This window comes from Mesoplodon mirus, assembly GCF_964341445.2.
Source record: "Mesoplodon mirus genome assembly, chromosome: 1".
In the NCBI taxonomy this organism is placed as follows: Eukaryota; Metazoa; Chordata; class Mammalia; order Artiodactyla; family Ziphiidae; genus Mesoplodon; species Mesoplodon mirus.
In genome coordinates this window covers 42,996,098-43,017,299 of record NC_138976.1, presented here as the reverse complement: position 1 = coordinate 43,017,299, position 21,202 = coordinate 42,996,098, and the positions used below count along the sequence as shown (strand labels likewise).

General features: G+C 37.2%; 1 protein-coding gene across 3 annotated transcripts in view; it reads right to left on the bottom strand.

The window, feature by feature from the left end:
* Nucleotides 1-21,202, bottom strand: part of AGTPBP1 (ATP/GTP binding carboxypeptidase 1) — a 188,978-nt gene that overhangs the window by 123,911 nt on the left and 43,865 nt on the right. For all 3 annotated transcript variants that reach the window (XM_082613851.1, XM_082613852.1, XM_082613853.1), the window contains exon 3: nucleotides 5,060-5,184. In XM_082613851.1, the coding sequence (XP_082469977.1) occupies nucleotides 5,060-5,184 (125 nt within the window). The remainder of the gene's footprint in view (nucleotides 1-5,059; nucleotides 5,185-21,202) is intronic.

Below are 21,202 nucleotides of genomic sequence, written 5' to 3'. Positions count from 1 at the left end.
TTTGTCAAAAGCTTTTCTGCATCTATTGAGATGATTATATGGCTTTTATTCTTCAATTTGTTAACGTGGTGTATCACACTGTTTGATTTGTGGATACTGAAGCATCCTTACATCCCTGAGATAAATCCCACTTGATTATGGTGTATGATCCTCTTAATGTATTGTTGGATTCAATTTGCTAATATTTTGGTGAGGATTTTTGCATCTATGTTCATCAGTGAAATGGGCCTGTAATTTTCTTTTTTTTGTTATATCTTTGTCTGGTTTTGCTATCAGGGTAATGCTGACCTTGTAGAATGAGTTCAGAAGCATGCCTTCCTCTGCAATTTTTTGGAGTAGTTTCACAAAGATAGGTATTAACTCTTCTCTAAATATTTGGCAGAATTCACCTGTGAAGCCATCTGGTCCAGGACTTTGGTTTGTTGGGAGTGTTTTAATTACTGATTCAGTTTCATCACTGGTAATTGGTCTGTTCACATTTTCTGTTTCTTCCTGGTTCAATCTTGGGAGACTGTACGTTTCTAAGAATTTGCACCTTTTTCCTAGGTTGTCCATTTTATTGGCATATAGGTGCTCATAGTAGTCTCTTATGAGCTTTTATATTTCTGTGGTTTCAGTTGTAATTTCTTCTTCATTTCTGATTTTATCAATTTGAGCATTCTCTTCTCTTTTTTTTGATGTATCTGGTTATAGGCTTATCAATTTTGTTTATCTTTTCAAAGAACCAGCTCTTATTTTCACTCATTCTTTCTAATTTTTTTAAGTCATTTCATTCATTTCTGCTCTGATCTTTATGATTTCTTACCTTCTACTAACTTTGGGTTTTGTTTGTTCTTTCTTTTTCTAGTTTCTTTAGGTGTAAGGTTAGGTTGAGATTTTTGTTTCCTGGGCTAAGCTTGTATCACTATTTTGTATCACTAATTCCCTCTGAGAATTGCTTTTACTGCATCCTATAGATTTCAGACCATTATTTTCATTTCATTTGTCTCCAGGTATTTTATGATTTCCTCTTTGATTTCTTCAGTGATCCATTTCTTGTTTAGTAATGTACTGTTTAACCTCCACATATTTGTGGTTTTCGCAGGTTTTTTCCCTTGTAGTTGATTTCTAGACTCATAACATTGTGGTTATAAAAGATACATGATATGATTTCAATTTTCTTAAATTTACCGAGGCTTATTTTGTGGCCTAGCATGTGAACTATCTTGGAGAATGTTCCATGTGCATTTGAAAAGAATGTGTATTTTGCTGCTTTCAGATGGAATGTTCTATATATATTTATCAAGTCCATTTGGTTAAATGTGTCATTTAAGGCCAGTGTTTCCATATTGATTTTCTGTCTGAATGATATGTCCCTTGATGTAAGTGGAGTGTTAAAGCCCCCTACTATTATTGTGTTACTGTCCACTTCTCCCTTTATGCCTGTTAATACTTGCTGTATGGATTTAGGTGCTCCTATATTGGGTGTAAATTTATTTACAATTGAACTGATCCCTTGATCATCATGTTAAGTCCTTTGTCTCTTGTAATGGTCTATATTGTCTGATACAAATATTGCTACCCTGGTTTTCTTTTGATTTCCATTTGCATGGAATACCTTTTTCTGCAGAGGAAATGTTTGAAGCTAGCAGAGGCTGATTCATGAGGATCAATGAAAGAAGCCATCTCTATAACATAAAAGTGCAAAGTAAAGCAGCAAGTGCTGATGTAGAAGCTGCAGTGAGTTGGCTACACGAAACAGCAGATTTTCAGTGTAGACAAAATAGCCTTATATTGGAAGAGATGCCATCCAGGACTTTAATAGCTAGGGAGAAGTCAATATCTGGCTTCAAAGCTTCTCTCATTAGGGACTAATGTATCTCATGACTTGAAGTTGAAGCCAATGCTCATTTTCAATTCCAAAAATTCTAGGGCCCTTAAGAATTATGCTTAATCTACTCTGCCTGTATTGTATCAATGGAACAATGAAGCCTGGATGACAGCGCATCTGTCTGCCACATGGTTTACTGAATATTTTAAAGCCCACTATTGGGACCTACTGCTCAGAAAAAAAAAGATTCCTTTCAAAATGGGACTGATCACTAACAATGCACCTTGTCACTCTGATGAAGAGCTCTGATGAAGATATACAAGATTAGTGTTGTTCTCATGCCTGCTAACACAACATCCACTCTGCAATCCATGGATCAAGGAGTAATTTTGCCTTTCAAGTCTTCTTATTTAAGAAATACACTTCATAAGGCTATAACTGTCACAGGTAGTGATTCCTCTGATGGATCTGAGCAAAGTCAGTTAAAAACCTGTAAAGAATTCACCATTCTAGATGCCATTAAGAACATCTGTGATTCATGGGAAGAGGTCAAAACATCAACATAAATAGAAGTTTCAGAGAAGTTGATTCCAACCCTCATGGATGACTTTGAGGGATTCAAGACTTCAGAGGAGGAAATAACTGCAGATGTGGTGGAAACAGCAAGAGAACTAGAATTAGAAGTGGATCCTGATGATATGACTGAATTCCTGTAATCTCATGATAAAATATTAACAGATGAGGAGATGCTTCTTATGGATAAGCAAAGGAAGTGGTCTTGAGATGGAATCTACTCCTGGTGAAGATTGCTGAAGTGACAACAAAGGATTTAGAACACTACAAAAACTCAGTTGATAAAGCAGCAGTAGGGTTTGAGAGGATTAATTCCAGTTTTAAAAGAAGTTCTACTGTGGGTAAAATGCTATCAAACAGCACCACATGCTATAGAGAAATCATTCGTGAAAGAGTATGTGTGGCAAACTTCACTGTCTTATTTTAAGAAATTGCTACAGCCAACCCAGCCTTCAGCAACCACCACCTCAATCAGTCAGCCACCTTAAATATTGAGGCAAGACACTCCAACAGCAAAAAGATTATGACTCACTGAGGGCTTACATTTTAAGCAATAAAGTATTTTTAAATTAAGGTATGTACATTTTTTTAGACATATGCTATTGCACACTTAATAGATTACAGTACAGTGTAAACATAACTTTAATATGCACTGGGAAACCAAAAACTTCATGTGATTCACCCTATTGCAATATTTGCTTTATTGCAGTAGTCTGAAATCGAACCTACAATATCTCTGAGGTATGCCTGTAGTTCCACATATGAACCACAGCATATATTATAAATAATTTATTATTGATAATAGTTGTATAATGTAGTTATAATGTCCCACAGTTTGGCTATATCAAAATTAATTCAACCATTCTCCACAGTTGGATATTTAAGGTTGTTTCTTTATCTTTGACTTTACAAACACTGAAATAAACACCTCCAAATATTCTTTTATATAATAAGATTTTTATTTCACTCAGATTTCTGAGAGTGAAAGTGTTAAGTAAAATAGCAGGTGCACTTTAAATTTTAATAAACGTTGCCAGATTCCTTCCTCCAAAGTTTATAATAATTATTGCACCACCTACAGTGTATGAGAATACCCTATTTTCCATGCCGTCAATGGCACTGGATATTGTCATTCTCTAATTTCTGCCAATTTAAGTAGTGAGAAATATCTTAGTTGTTTTCATTAATAATTCCTGACTTTTAAGAAAGTAAAGAACCTTTTCATATGTTTACTGGTTATTTGCATTTCTTCTTCTTTGAGCTGTAAATTACTAATCTCTCTCTCTCAAATGAATAGACAACTGGATTATCCTATAAATAATGATGGGACAATCTTTCACTACTAATTTATACTGTGTTAACTATAAACGGAGTCATTGTATTATACAACCCCAGGGGCCAGTATTCAGGGGCTGGCTCTCCCATTTGTGGGTGGCAGGGTGGGGAAAAGGACAATCTCTGGTAGTGGTATGACTAGGGGCATTTTCAGTAGTGATGTTGGAGTCGGGACTTCTAGACTCTGATGGGAAGAGTCTACAGTGGTGAGAGCAATTATACGCAAGTAGTATCTATAGGTCTGGAGAATTTGTTTTCTTTTTTTTGCTGGGGTGTTTTGTTTTGTTTTAAGGAGTTATTTCATATGCGAATACAGTGAATATACTTGGTACATCTATCTATCTTTGCACTAATACAGTGACCATCCTTATACATTTACCTTAGTTGATAAGCACAATATTTCAATGACCTACACCTCCAGAATAATGAAATAATAAAAAACTAAATAAATTAAAATAATTGTGAATTGTCTGGATCTTAATTTTAACAGAATGCCTTCAATGTGTCACTGTTAAATATAAAGGTAGCTACTGGTTTACCCTTATTTAGAAAAAGAAAAATCAAGGTTTTTTTTTAATCAAGCACAGATTTTGGAATCTTAAATTTCTTTTTTAGCTCCTATTGAGATAATCACATAGGTTTTATTCAACCGGTCCAAATAATGCTATACTGATATATTTCTTGATATTATAATTGGACTTAATTCATTAATGTTTTATTTGGGATTTTTCAAATTTAGGTTCCTGAGTGCAAAGTTAATACTTTTCTTCTCTTGTACTCTGTCAAGGTTTTGATAACAACTCAGTAGTACTAGCTTCATAAAACAGATAAATTATGCCTAATTACAGATATCATTTATTGAACATTTTGAACATTATTTTTACATGCTTCTCATGTAAATTACATGATAATTACATGATACCTCTTATCTCTATTTCAGAGATGGTGCAGCTAAATCCTAGAGATTCAAAACTTCCCTAAGGTCACCCAATCACTGAATGACAGGGCTTGCATTTCAAAGTGGGGAACAACACTAATAACCAACATAATACCTGCCATCTTTTTGTCAACATTCTAGAAAAAGTAGTACTGGAATTAGGTGTTGTCTGAAAATTGGGGAAAGGGGGGCATACATACATAAGTAAACTCATAATCATTTTTTAGAAACAATGCTTTGAAGATCAATTTCTTCCACAGTTATTCACTTTTCTACGTCTTGAGTCTATGCGAGAAAGTTCAATTTTTACATAAAACCATGTATTTATCAAAAGTTTGAACATTCTTAGCATCTACTTTTAAAGAATTAAGAAAGCATTCCAAAAACAAGAGATTAAAGTTTACCCTGACTCTGAGCCAGATGAAGAATTTTTGATGTAACATATCTGGCAGTGTCTGATTCTGTAGATTCAGTATTGATCTTCTCCAGCTGAGCCAGGAGTCCCACAATCCGAGAGTTATTGGTAAGGCTAAAAAAAGAATGTTACTTTAAATCAGGGCACATTCTACATCAATTGCAAATAAAATACTATAAAGGTCAGTGTTAAAAACAAATCAAAACAAAATTCTACCCTTCTAAGAACATTAAGCATTTACACATGTCACATTTCCTTACTCTGTGTTAGAGCTTAACATTGCTATGTTCTGTTGATTTACATGAGAAACATTCTATTTCAGGAAACCACAAATGTGCATTCAACCCTATCCAGCAATCTTTTATCACATCCTGACAATTCACCTTTCCACTCTCCAAGCAGACTTTTTATACATCCTATGCTCTCCTCAAACCTCTAACCATCCCTTCCAACCCACTCCATTCTCAGTTAGTACCCTGCTTCATAACTATTGTAAAATCAAAAAAGAATACATTCATTTTCCCACAAATAGTTCCTTAAACCTCTCTGATTCTCTAGCCACATTCTTTCTTCTTTATTCCCATTCATTATACATTTGCACATTTGGTGCTATTCTAGGTACTGCCAACAGTAAACAAAATGAACAAAAATTCCTGCCCCTCAGAGTGAACATTCTAATGGGACAAATTAAATACATAAATAATTATATAGTACGAAGGAGGTAGGAAGCACTATGGAGAAAAGCGGGTTGTGGGAATAAAAGATGCAAGGGTGTGGAAGGTTGCAATTTTAGACAGGGTGGTCAGGGAAAACTTTGAGAGGGTACCATTTAGGGAAAGGCCTGAAAGGAGTAAGAGAGTAAACGGTGCAGATACCCACAAAAAGAGCTGACCAGAAGACAGAGTCACAATCATCAAAACACCAAGGCAGGACCATGCCTGCTGTATTCAATTAAGAGTGAGATGGCCACAGCAGACTTAAAGGAGAATAACGGTAAAAGATGAGGTCAGAGTTGAGGGTGGGGTCGAAGAGAGCACAATCATTTAGAGCCTTATAGGCCACTGTAAAAACGTTGACTTTTTGCAACTAGGTGAGACGGGAAGTTTTTGAGGAGAAGAGTGATGTGATCTGACTTCATGCATTTATTTATTTATTCATTCATTCATTCCTTTATTTATTTATTTTTATTTTTGGCTGCGTTGGGTGTTCGTTGCTGTGCACGGGATTTTCTCTAGTTGCAGCGAGCGGGGGCCACTCTTTGTTGCGGTGCGCGGGCTTCTCGTTTTGGTGGCTTCTCTTGTTGTGGAGCATGGGCTCTAGGCACGAGGGCTTCAGTAGTTGTGGCTCACGGGCTCTAGAGCACAGGCTCGGTAGTTGTGGCGCACGGGCTTAGGTGCTCCGCGGCATGTAGGATCTTCCCGGACCAGGGCTTGAACCTGTGTCCCCTATGTTGGCAGATGGATTCTCAACCAGTGCACCACCAGGGAAGCCCTGACTTGCTTTTAAAAGGCTCTCTCTGGCCGGTATGTTGAGACTCAAAGAACAATCCCTCCACTGGCATGCCTGACCCCAGCCCTTCTTGCATTCCCAATGTATTTATTCCTTCAATTAATCTTTCTCTGATTCATCATTTAGCTCTCCCTTTCAACTGGATCATACCCATTAGCACACAATATGCTCCAGGAGCTCCCACTAGTTACCACCCCATTTCTCTGCTACTCCTTGAAGGAAATGTCTGTACTTGACCTCTCCATTTCCTCACATGTTGTTCACTTTTTCAAACTACTACTTTGGCTTCTGCACTCTGAGGTCTCCCCAAAACCTCCTGTGGTCACTTCTTTCCTTGTCAGATTCAGAATCTCAGCCCTACCCCAATCAGCTCCTTCTTTCTTCACTTCCTCCCTTGGGCTTCAGTGGCTCCATATTCTCCTGATTTTCTTCCTATCACCACTTCTTTTAGATCGACTCTACTGGCTCCTCCTCCAACAAACCTCTAGATGCTGAGGACCCCCCACAGCTCTATCCCCAGCCCTCTTCCCTTCACTCTCTCCATTCTACTGCCCCGAGCAATCTCATCTAACCCCACAGCTGCGGGTTAGATTAAAACTGATATGCTGCCTGGCTCCTACATTCAACTCCAGCCTCAAGCTGCTCCTCTTCCAAATCTTAACTTTCCCAAACTCACATGAAACCATCAGTTGCTCAAGACAAAAATCTAGACTCCCCTTCCCATGCCCAGCTCAATATTAGCTCCATCTCTAAAACACCTCAAATCCATCCACTTCTCTCCATATCTTATCATTATTACTACCCAAGTCCAAGCAATCATCATTTCTCACTTGGCAATTACAGCATCCTAAATAATCTGCTTTCATTCTTGCTGCCCTCATACTGGGATCCAAACACACTGGCCTTCTACCAAGTTCCCTGAATATAGCAAGTTTCTTCCCAGTCTCAAGGTCTTTATATTTGCTGTCCTCTCAACCTAGAGGATAATTTCTGCCAGTTCTTCATATGCCTGGCTCCTTCTCATTTCAGGTTACAACCTGAAGATGTTCCCACTTCTCCGCCAGCCCCTCAGCTTCCAATATTAAAATGTGTCCAATGATGTAAGCTTCACAAAGGTAAAGACCTTGCATGTCTTATTCTATATACGTAGTATTTTGAACAGTGGCTAGCACAGAATAGGCAATACCCAGCTATATTCAGAATGAACAAAGAAATGAAGAAGCATATGGAAAACAGTATATTTATACATTTTTTAGATTAACAACTAGACTCAATGCTTTAAATTTGGAGGTACTTCATCTGAAAAGGTATCTGGAGGATGAAAAAAACATATTGAGCAGACTATTTAAGAATGTAACTAAAATAAAATAATACAATATTTCCCAATTTTGCAAATAGCCAGCATTGTATGAAAATGAAAATACATATCACTATGTATAAATCTCTAAAAGAAAAAACAACTCAAAATATATACAGTATGATATTAACATAAAGTTTTAAAATATACAAACTCAATACAATATATCCTTTAGTGTGTGTGTGTGTGTACTTATATTTTCCTCTCCCCAACAATGGTATCATTAATATGCTTGTCAATCTTTATTTTCTGTAAACTGGTAGTCGAATTTAAAGGCCTAACCTGATCAAGGCCTGATTTGGTGACATGAATTCTTTATAAGTGGTACTGTAATCTTCCATAAGGAAGCAAACAGGGTCTGGTTATCTTACTTTTGTAATATAAGCAGTCACTGGTTACCACTGCCTAGATCCATTACTTTACTAGGGGTTGAAAAGCACTGATACTCTACCATTTCCATTCCTTCTACTTCTTAACTAGGACAACTCCATAAAAAGAAAAATCCCTTATTTAATTATCCAGAGGTATAATTCATCAAATAAAAGCAAAATAAATGCTGGATTTTTAATTTATCTTTTTTTTAATTTATTTATTTATTTTTTAATTTTTTGCCTTATAACAAATTTATTCAGTTATACATATACATATGTTTCCATATCCCCTCCCTTTTGCGTCTCCCTCCCACCCTCCATATCCCACCCCTCCAGGCGGTCACAAAGCACCGAGCTGATCTCCCTGTGCTATGCGGCTGCTTCCCACTAGCTATCTACCTTACGTTTGGTAGTGTATATATGTCCATGCCACTCTTTCACTTTGTCACAGCTTACCCTTCCCCCTCCCCATATCCTCAAGTCCATTCTCTAGTAGGTCTGTGTCTTTATTCCTGTCTTACCCCTATGTTCTTCATGACATTTTTTTTTCTTAAATTCCATATATATGTGTTAGCATACAGTATTTGTCTTTCTCTTTTTGACTTACTTCACTCTGTATGACAGACTCTAGGTCTATCCACCTCATTACAAATAGCTCAATTTCATTTCTTTTTATGGCTGAGTAATATTCCATTGTATATATGTGCCACATCTTCTTTATCCATTCATCCGATGATGGACACTTAGGTTGTTTCCATCTCCGGGCTATTGTAAATAGGGCTGCTATGAACATTTTGGTACATGTCTCTTTTTGAATTATGGTTTTCTCAGGGTATATGCCCAGTAGTGGGATTGCTGGGTCATATGGTAGTTCTATTTGTAGTTTTTTAAGGAACCTCCATACCGTTCTCCATAGCGGCTGTACCAATTCACATTCCCACCAGCAGTGCAAGAGTGTTCCCTTTTTTCCACACCCTCTCCAGCATTTATTGTTTCTAGATTTTTTCATGATGGCCATTCTGACTGGTGTGAGATGATATCTCATTGTAGTTTTGATTTGCATTTCTCTAATGAGTAGAGATGTTGAGCACTGTTTCATGTGTTTGTTGACAGTCTGTATATCTTCTGTGGAGAAATGTCTATTTAGGTCTTCTGCCCATTTTTGGATTGGGTTGTTTGTTTTTTTGTTATTGAGCTGCATGAGCTGCTTATAAATTTTGGAGATTAATCCTTTGTCAGTTGCTTCATTTGCAAATATTTTCTCCCATTCTGAGGGTTGTCTTTTGGTCTTGTTTATGGTTTCCTTTGCTGTGCAAAAGCTTTTAAGTTTCATTAGGTCCCATGTGTTTATTTTTGTCTTTATTTCCATTTCTCTAGGAGGTGGCTCAAAAAGGATCTTGCTGTGATTTATGTCATAGAGTGTTCTGCCTATGTTTTCCTCTAAGAGTTTGATAGTGTCTGGCCTTACATTTAGGTCTTTAATCCATTTTGAGCTTATTTTTGTGTATGGTGTTAGGGAGTGATCTAATCTCATACTTTTACATGTCCCTATCCAGTTTTCCCAGCACCACTTATTGAAGAGACTGTCCTTTCTCCACTGTACATTCCTGCCTCCTTTATCAAAGATAAGGTGACCATATGTCTGTGGGTTTAACTCTGGGCTTTCTATCCTGTTCCATTGATCTATCTTTCTGTTTTTGTGCCAGTACCATACTGTCTTGATTACTGTAGCTTTGTAGTATAGTCTGAAGTCAGGGAGCCTGATTCCTCCAGCTCCATTTTTCGTTCTCAAGATTGCTTTGGCTATTCGGGGTCTTTTGTGTTTCCATACAAATTGTGAAATTTTTTGTTCTAGTTCTGTGAAAAATGCCAGTGGTAGTTTGATAGGGATTGCATTAAATCTGTAGATTGCTTTGGGTAGTAGAGTCATTTTCACAATGTTGATTCTTCCAATCCAAGAACATGGTACATCTCTCCATCTATTTGTATCATCTTTAATTTCTTTCATCAGTGTCTTATAACTTTCTGCATACAGGTCTTTTGTCTCCTTAGGTAGGTTTATTCCTAGATATTTTATTCTTTTTGTTGCAATGGTAAATGGGAGTGTTTCCTTGATTTCACTTTCAGATTTTTCATCATTAGTATATAGGAATGCCAGAGATTTCTGTGCATTAATTTTGTATCCTGCAACTTTACCAAATTCATTGATTAGCTCTAGTAGTTTTCTGGTAGCATCTTTAGGATTCTCTATGTATAGTATCATGTCATCTGCAAACAGTGACAGCTTTACTTCTTCTTTTCCGATTTGGATTCCTTTTATTTCCTTTTCTTCTCTGATTGCTGAGGCTAAAACTTCCAAAACTAGGTTGAATAAGAGTGGTGAGAGTGGGCAACCTTGTCTTGTTCCTGATCTTAGTGGAAATGGTTTCAGTTTTTCACCATTGAGGACAATGCTGGCTGTGGGTTTGTCATAGATGGCCTTTATTATGTTGAGGAAAGTTCCCTCTATGCCTACTCTCTGCAGGGTTTTTATCATAAATGGGTGTTGAATTTTGTCGAAAGCTTTCTCTGCATCTATTGAGATGATCATATGGTTTTTCTCTTTCAATTTGTTAATATGGTGTATCACGTTGATTGATTTGCGTATATTGAAGAATCCTTGCATTCCTGGAATAAACCCCACTTGATCATGGTGTATGATCCTTTTAATGTGCTGTTGGATTCTGTTTGCTAGTATTTTGTTGAGGATTTTTGCATCTATGTTCATCAGTGATATTGGCCTGTAGTTTTCTTTCTTTGTGACATCCTTGTCTGGTTTTGGTATCAAGGTGATGGTGGCCTCGTAGAATAAGTTTGGGAGTGTTCCTCCCTCTGCTATATTTTGGAAGAGTTTCAGAAGGATAGGTGTTAGCTCTTCTCTAAATGCTTGATAGAATTCGCCTGTGAAGCCATCTGGTCCTGGGCTTTTGTTTGTTGGAAGATTTTTTATCACAGTTTCAATTTCAGTGCTTGTGATTGGTCTGCTCATATTTTCTATTTCTTCCTGATTCAGTCTTGGCAGGTTGTGCATTTCTAAGAATTTGTCCATTTCTTCCAGGTTGTCCATTTTATTGGCATAGAGTTGCTTATAGTAATCTCTCATGATCTTTTGTATTTCTGCCGTGTCAGTTGTTACTTCTCCTTTTTCATTTCTAATTCTATTGATTTGAGTCTTCTCCCTTTTTTTCTTGATGAGTCTGGCTAATGGTTTATCAATTTTGTTTATCTTCTCAAAGAACCAGCTTTTAGTTTTATTGATCTTTGCTATCGTTTCCTTCATTTCTTTTTCATTTATTTCTGATATGATTTTTATGATTTCTTTCCTTCTGCTAACTTTGGGATGTTTTTGTTCTTCTTTCTCTAATTGCTTTAGGTGCAAGGTTAGGTTGTTTATTCGAGATGTTTCCTGTTTCTTAAGGTGGGATTGTATTGCTATAAACTTCCCTCTTAGAACTGCTTTTGCTGCATCCCATAGGTTTTGGGTCGTCGTGTCTCCATTGTCATTTGTTTCTAGGTATTTTTTAATTTCCTCTTTGATTTCTTCAGTGATCACTTCGTTATTAAGTAGTGTATTGTTTAGCCTCCATGTGTTTGTATTTTTTTACAGCTCTTTTCCTGTAATTGATATCTAGTCTCATAGCATTGTGGTCGGAAAAGATACTTGATACAATTTCAATTTTCTTAAATTTACCAAGGCTTGATTTGTGACCCAAGATATGATCTATCCTGGAGAATGTTCCATGAACACTTGAGAAAAATGTGTATTCTGTTGTTTTTGGATGGAATGTCCTATAAATATCAATTAAGTCCATCTTGTTTAATGTATCATTTAAAGCTTGTGTTTCCTTATTTATTTTCATTTTGGATGATCTGTCCATTGGTGAAAGTGGGGTGTTAAAGTCCCCTACTATGATTGTGTTACTGTCGATTTCTCCTTTTATGGCTGTTAGTATTTGCCTTATGTATTGAGGTGCTCCTATGTTGGGTGCATAAATATTTACAATTGTTATATCTTCTTCTTGGATCGATCCCTTGATCATTATGTAGTGTCCTTCTTTGTCTCTTCTAGTAGTCTTTATTTTAAAGTCTATTTTGTCTGATATGAGAATTGCTACTCCAGCTTTCTTTTGGTTTCCATTTGCATGGAATATCTTTTTCCATCCCCTTACTTTCAGTCTGTATGTGTCTCTAGGTCTGAAGTGGGTCTCTTGTAGACAGCATATATATGGGTCTTGTTTTTGTATCCATTCAGCCAATCTGTGTCTTTTGGTGGGAGCATTTAGTCCATTTACATTTAAGGTAATTATTGATATGTATGTTCCTGTTCCCATTTTCTTAATTGTTTTGGGTTCGTTATTGTAGGTCTTTTCCTTCTGTTGTGTTTCTTGCCTAGAGAAGTTCCTTTAGCATTTGTTGTAAAGCTGGTTTGGTGGTGCTGAACTCTCTCAGCTTTTGCTTGTCTGTAAACGTTTTAATTTCTCCATCAAATCTGAATGAGATCCTTGCTGGGTAGAGTAATCTTGGTTGCAGGTTTTTCTCCTTCATCACTTTAATTATGTCCTGCCACTCCCTTCTGGCTTGTAGAGTTTCTGCTGAGAGATCAGCTGTTATCCTGATGGGGATTCCCTTGTGTGTTATTTGTTGTTTTTGCCTTGCTGCTTTTAATATGATTTCTTTGTGTTTAATTTTTGACAGTTTGATTAGTATGTGTCTTGGCGTATTTCTCCTTGGATTTATTCTGTATGGGACTCTCTGTGCCTCCTGGACTTGATTAACTATTTCCTTTCCCATATTAGGGAAGTTTTCAACTATAATCTCTTCAAATATTTTCTCAGTCCCTTTCTTTTTCTCTTCTTCTTCTGGAACCCCTATAATTCGAATGTTGGTGCGTTTAATGTTGTCCCAGAGGTCTCTGAGACTGTCCTCTGTTCTTTTCATTCTTTTTTCTTTATTTTGCTCTGCAGCAGTTATTTCCACTATTTTATCTTCCACCTCACTTATCCGTTCTTCTGCCTCAGTTATTCTGCTATTGATCCCATCTAGAGTATTTTTTATTTCATGTATTGTGTTTTTAATGGATGCTTGATTCATCTTTAGTTCTTCTAGGTCCTTGTTAACTGTTTCTTGCATTTTGTCTATTCTATTTCCAAGATTTTGGATCTGGGAAATAGAATCTTGGATCATCTTTACCATCATTATTCTGAATTCTTTTTCAGGTAGAGTGCCTATTACCTCTTCATTTGTTAGATCTGGTGGGTTTTTATCTTGCTCCTTCTCCTGCTGTGTGTTTTTCTGTCTTCTCATTTTGCTTATGTTACTGTGTTTGTGGTCTCCTTTTTGCAGGCTGCAGGTTCGTAGTTCCCGTTGTTTTTGGTGTCTGTCCCCAGTGGCTAAGGTTGGTTTAGTGGGTTGTGTAGGCTTCCTGGTGGAGGGGACTAGTGCCTGTGTTCTGGTGGGTGAGGCTGGATCTTGTCTTTCTGGTGGGCAGGTCCACGTCTGGTGGTGTGTTTTGGGGTGTCTGCAGACTTTTTATGAGTTTAGGCCACCTCTCTGCTAATGGGTGGCGTTGTGTTCCTGTCTTGCTAGTTGTTTGGCTTAGGGTGTCCAGCACTGTAGCTTGCTGGTCGTTGAGTGAAGCTGGGTGCTGGTGTTGAGATGGAGATCTCTGGAAGATTTTCGCCGTTTGATATTATGTGGAGCTGGGAGGTCTCTTGTGGACCAGTGTCCTGAAGTTGGCTCTCCCACCTCAGAGGCACAGCACTGACTCCTGGCTCCTCAATTTGGGATGATTTGTTGTCTATTCATGTATTCCACAGATGCAGGGTACATCAAGTTGATTGTGGAGCTTTAATCCGCTGCTTCTGAGGCTGCTGGGAGAGGTTTCCCTTTCTCTTCTTTGTTCTCACAGCTCCTGGGTCTTAGCTTTGGATTTGGCCCCGCCTCTGCGTGTAGGTCGCCGGAGGGCGTCTGTTCTTCGCTCAGGCAGGACAGGGTTAAAGGAGCAGCCTCTTCGGGGACTCTGGCTCACTCAGGCCGGGCGGGAGGGAGGGGCACGGAGTGCGGGGCGAGCCTGCAGCGGCAAAGGTCGGCGTGACGTTGCACCAGCCCGAGGCGCGCCGTGCGTTCTCCCAGGGAAGCCGCCCCTGGATCCCGGGACCCCGGCAGTGGCGGGCTGCACAGGCTCCCGGAAGGGCGGTGTGGGCAGTGACCTGCGCTCGCACACAGGCTTCTTGGCGGCGGCAGCAGCAGCCCCAGCGTCCCACGCCCGTCTCTGGGCTCCGCGCTTTCAGTCGCGACTCGCGCCCGTCTGTGGAGCCCCTTTAAGCAGCGCTCTTAATCCCCTCTCCTCGCGCACCAGGAAACCAAGAGGGAAGAAAAAGTCTCTTGCCTCTTCAGCAGCTCCAGAGTTTTCCCAGACTCCCTCCCGGCTAGCTGTGGCACATTAGCCCCCTTCAGGCTGAGTTCTCGCCGCCAGCCCCAGTCCTCTCCCTGCGCTCTGACCGAAGCCCGAGCCTCAGCTTCCAGCGCTGCGCGCCCCGGCGGGCGAGCAGACAAGCCTCTCGGGCTGGTGAGTGCCGCTCGGCACTGATCCTCTGTGTGGGGATCTCTCCGCTTTGCCCTACCCAGGTATGTGGGGAGTTTCTTGCCTTTTGGGAGGTCTGGGGTCTTCTGCCAGCGTTCAGTAGGTGTTCTGTAGGAGTTGTTCCACGTGTAGCTGTATTTCTGGTGTATCCGTGGGGAGGAAGGTGATCTCCACGTCTTACTCTTCCGCCATCTTACCCGGAAGTCGTTTAATTTATCTTTATTTACCAGTTTTCAGAAGAATGAGTTCATTTCCAAAAGTCCCCCCCCAAGTAATCAATGAAGTATTTTGATTTCATGTATCAATATGTACTCACAGATTTAAATGCATATGATACATTTTATCCACTGTAGTTATTAATGCTCAAATTGCCCCATCTTTGATCAATGGGAGCCTCTTCATGTGGGCTCCCAAGTCCTTTTGTTATGATCCTAGTCTTTGATAGCTTCCTGGATTTCTGATATAACAAGACTGTTATTAGGCCAGCAGTTCTCAGTATGCTCTACAAAACTGAGTACTTGAGACTTTCAGAAAATCTGTGAGGTCAAAAACTATTTTCATAAAAATACTAAGACACTATTTACCTTTGACACAGTGTTGACATTTACATTGTTGATCTGAAGGCAATGGTGGATAAAATGCTGGCACATGATACAATCAAGACAGTGACACCAAATTGTAGTCACTGTGTGATACCTAGCAGTCACCACGTTCTTCACCAACATGCACTCACAGTTAAAAACAAAAATGCCAGTTTCACCTATGAGTATACATTTTTTTAATATTCTGTGTGCACATAAGACATTTCAGCTGCACAATGAAATAGGATGGTTGAGGGAAAACACTTGTGTGGTTGTTTAAACTGCAAGCTGAACTAGTTACTTTTTCCATAGAACATCATTTTTACTTTAAAAACACAACTGACAATGATTATTCGCACTGGGGTATTCTGGCATACATTTTCTTGGCGATAAACAAAGTGAGTCTATCATTTCAAGGAAACAACTGATAGATTTCTTACCAATGATTAAATGTGAACTTTCAAGCAAAAATTAGAATCTTGGAAAACAAAGATCTACCATCATGACCTTGACAGCTTCCCCCTACTTAAAGAATTTTCTGATAAAATCACTGGTGATATTAGTAAATGTAATTTTTTTAAACTGTGTAATAAACATTGTCAATATTTAGAAGGTCTGCATAACTCACTGAATCAGTATGTTCCAAATACTGACCAATGTGTGATGTTACAAATTCAGACATGGAAAAAAGAACCAGTCAATATGCAAAAGAGACCAATGGATTTTAATGTAAAAGAAAACAAAAAGTTCACATATGTGGTTGCTGATTCCACAGTGCAACTAACCTTTAGGAAACTACCACTTATCAAGTTTTAGTGTAATATCAAAGAACATCCACTTCAATTTGAATTTCAAACAATATGGCTTTATTTCTAAAGTACATTGTTATCATTCAGAAATGTTTATTCCTAGCCCGGAGATGGAAACAACCTAAGTGTCCATCATCGGATGAATGGATAAAGAAGATGTGGCACATATATACAATGGAATATTACTCAGCCATAAAAAGAAACAAAATTGAGCTATTTGTAATGAGGTGGATGGACCTAGAGTCTGTCATACAGAGTGAAGTAAGTCAGAAAGAGAAAGACAAATACTGTATGCTGACACACATATATGGAATTTAAGGAAAAAAAATGTCATGAAGAACATAGGGGTAAGACAGGAATAAAGACACAGACCTACTAGAGAATACTTGAGGATATGGGGAGGGGGAAGGGTAAGCTGTGACAAAGCGAAAGAGAGGCATGGACATATACACACTACCAAACGTAAGGTAGATAGCTAGTGGGAAGCAGCCGCATAGCACAGGGAGATCAGCTCGGTGCTTTGTGACCGCCTGGAGGGGTGGGATAGGGAGGGTGGGTGGGAGACGCAAGAGGGAGGGGATATGGGAACATATGTATATGTATAACTGATTAATTTTGTTATAAAGCAGAAACTAACACACAATCGTTAAGCAATTATACTCCAATAAAGATGTAAAATAAATTTTTTAAAAAAAGAAATGTTTATTCCTCACCTATAATTATTACTCTTGCTTTAATCACATTTTTACTATTTCTCTCCGAATACTGAACACACAACTTTATTTTCCTCCATCATAAATCAAAGGACAATTAGCCACAATTATCTGAAAAGGCCTTTTATTCAACTATTCCTTCCTTTTCTAAATATATATCTATGTGAGCCCATATTGTAGTCATATATTTTAACAACATGAATACACACAAAAACATATACGTATGTACGTATAACATATGTGTGTACTATATACAATATGTATATTGATGTATGTATGACAGTTTGAACTCAGAAGCAGATAAGAGAATCTAGCTGTCTTCCATTAAGCCAGACATTAAAGAGATCTGCAAAAATTTAATAAAACATGCCACCTTCTAAATATTTTTGACAATTTAGTTATTTTAATATAAAATATTACTATGTTATTATGCAATGGGTTTATTACTGTTATTTTTAAATGAAGTAATAAAATTTTTTTAATTTCTCAGTTTTAATTTATAATATGGTAAATATCAATAGATAAAAAATAATGCACATTCAACAAAAGATTTTTGGAGTCATTAATTTAAGAGCACAAGGGAGTTCTTAGACAAAAAGTTTGAGAACTGTTGTTCTCAACTTATCTTGCACATTTTGTGCTCTGATCTGGAATCGACCCTTTCTCCAAAAAGCCCTGGTTCTTTCTGGTAAGAAATGGTATTAAGACACCACAGTCTGCATACTAGAGAGCAAATACATCTTTAAAAACAATTCTGTAACCTAGATTTAAGAAAAATTTGCATTTTGGAAACCAGGATTCTGAAATTTAATAATTGAGTGGGTTTTTTTGTTTAGTTTTCTCCAGTTATTTTTCTCTTAAAGGTCATCTGTTAGCATTTTTCAGTAGCTAATAAAATATCTACTATTAAAAATATTCAAAAACATATAAAACACACTGATCATAACACAAGCTATGGTCCATTCCAAAGTAAGAGTTTGAATTTTAAATTAAATTATACCACTATCAAAGTAAAACAACTTGCAACTAAGTGATTTCTTTCTAAGAATCATGCTCTTACAAATTATAGATGGATAGATGCATGCATTTTTTTGAAGGACAGCAAACAAATGGAAATTAAGAACGTAGGCAAGTTGATTTCCCTATTTTTACTTTTCTTATTGACAGAATAAAAACTGAACGAAGGGCTTCCCTGGTGGTGCAGTGGTCTTCCCTGGTGGCGCAGTGGTTGAGAGTCCGCCTGCCGATGCAGGGGACACAGGTTCGTGCCCCGGTCCGGGAAGATCCCACATGCCACGGAGCGGCTGGGCCCGTGAGCCATGGCCGCTGAGCCTGAGCGTCCGGAGCCTGTGCTCCGCAACGGGAGAGGCCACAACAGTGAGAGGCCCACGTACCACAAAAAAATTAAAAATAAAAAATAACTGAGCAAAATGTTCCAAGCCACCCCCAACTCAGCTCTAAAAATTTAAGGCTGTTGACACTAATGCTGAGAGAACTGCAGGGTGAACACCAGAGGGCAGCTCTACCTACTGAATGATTTTTAGACTTTGGAAAATCCAAGGATAAAGGAAAAAACAAAAGCTATACAGCTATTCAATGAGCAATCTGAGCTACACAGCAGAGCAGAAAATTGTTAAATAAAGAGGCTCAGACAAGGATTTATCTTCCCTGCCTTGCCCTATTTTTAGATGAATCGAAATGAGACCAAGACCAACCTCGGGAGGTTCCATTTATAACTGCTAATGTTAATTACTTTATAGTAAAAAAAATCATGGAATTGAAAATATGATCAATGTGAAATACATCAAATCGATTGAACTTTCCAATGTATATTTTAAAGATACTATCACTCAAATATTTGTTTCACTGTAGTGGTCTCCTACTGCTTTTGATTCTTTGAGTTTACATTCAGCCTTACAGCTACTTCCCTAAAAACATAATTTTTTTGTACGTTACGAAAGTCTCAATGGTGTATAGATATTATCTTGCAACAAATGATTTCCCAAGCAAGTGCAAGGGCTAAAGAACCTATCTTCACATTATAAATAAATTTTATTAGCTTTTCATCTTAAAATGTAAATTGAATACAGATAGTAAACGTCTTCATAAACAAGATATAAACATCTGACAGCAAAAAATTCATTAAAATATATCAAAGTTTTAGACTTAACCAAGACTCATAGTAATTAAGATTTAATTTCAAACAATATAGTTTTATGTCCAAAATATGCACGTTATCTTTCAGAAATGGTTGTTCCTCATTTATAACTCTTTATTTTTATTACTTTTGCTTTAATCATATTTTTATTGTTTCTCTCCAAATACTGATCACAAATCTTTATTTTTCTTTATTGTACAGCAAAGGACAATGAAAAATAGAAATTTCACTATCATTCCTTTATAGAAATAGCTAAATATTTAAATATGTAAGTTTGGAAAATAATATTCTAACTGGAAGAGAACAATACTTCTCTAACGACTTCTAAGATAATAATTAAACACAATAAAGGCTTCTTGAACAATAAATGTAGCTCAATAGTATCAAGTGATTTGTTAAAGAAAACCAATAAAAGTTTGTTAAAAATTTAAATTACCTGAATTTATACCAGTGTCAACAATAATTAAAGTTATCCTCTAAATTTCTTCACCAAAGTTAACTAAATGCTAATTATTTTATATTCATTATTTTTAAAAACTTCTCCAGTCATGTTCTAGTGGGATTTTAGGTAAGTGCATATGGCTAACTTCTAACTTTAACTTTCCCCCAATATTTGTTCTCTCTTTTATAGTAACAAGAGTTTTAGCCAGGCCTATTCCAACTCTGTTAAAACCACATTTCTCAGCCTCACTTTATACTCTTAAAAATTATTAGGGACACCCCTCAAAGAGTTGTTATTTGTATGGGAAACAGGGATAAATCTGAAAAACCAGTGCACTGAAAACTACAAAATACTAGTGAGAGAAGTTAAAGAAGATCATAAATAAAAGAGAGATATATCATGTTCAAGAGTAAGAAGACAATATTGTTAAGATATCAATTCTCCCCAAAATGATCTACAGAATCAAGGCAATCCCAATCAAAATACCAACAGGCTGTCGTGTAGAAATTATCAGACTGATGCTAAATTCATATGGAAATGCAAAGAACCTAAAATAGGCCAAACTTTAGAATAAAGAGAAAGGTTGGCAGATCAACACTATATGCTAAATTCATATGGGAATGCAAAGAACCTAAAATAGGCCAAACTTTAGAAAAAAGTAAAGGTTGGCAGACCAACACTACCTAAATCTTGAGACTCATTATAAAGCAACAATTATCCAAGCAGTGAGGTATAGGCACTAAGATAGACATGTTGATCAACGGAACAAGACAGAGTATAAGAATAGACCTACACATCCACAAATAACTGATTTTTGATAAAGGTACAAAGGAAACTCAGTGAAGAAAGGACAGTCTTTCTAAAAATGGTGCTGAACAACCAGATATCCATATGAGCAAAAAAAAAGAACTTCTATCCATACCTCGCACCACATATAAAAATTAACTCAGAAAGGAGCATAGACCTAAATGTGAAATCTAAAACTATAAAAACTTCTAGAAGAAACATAAGAGAAAACATTGGTAATATGGATTATGCAAATATTTCTTAGATGCAACTCTAAAAGCATAATCCATAAAAGAACAAATAAGCAAATGGAAATCATCTAAATTTGAAACTTCTGATCTTAAAAGATACTGCACAGAATATGAAAAGACAAGACTGGAAGAAAATGTTTGCAATTCAAATATCTGATAAAGGACTTGTATCCATAATATATAAAAAATTCTGAAACTCAACTATTAAGAAACACTACAATTTCAAAAACTGGAAGATTTGGAAAGATATTTCACCAAATAAGTGCATGAAAAGATGCTCAACATCATGTCATTAGGGAAATGCAAATTAAAATCACAACGAGATACCAATACACCCCTATTAGAATGGCTACAATTTTAAAAGAATGATCATAAGAATTTAAGAATTTGAAAAGAATGACCGTACCAAGTGTTGGTGAGAATGTAGAACTAGAACTTTCATACACTGCTGCAGGGAATAGAAGATGGTATTAATGTCTTTGTAAAACAGATTGTTGGCAGTTTCATAAAAAGAAACACAGACCTACCATATG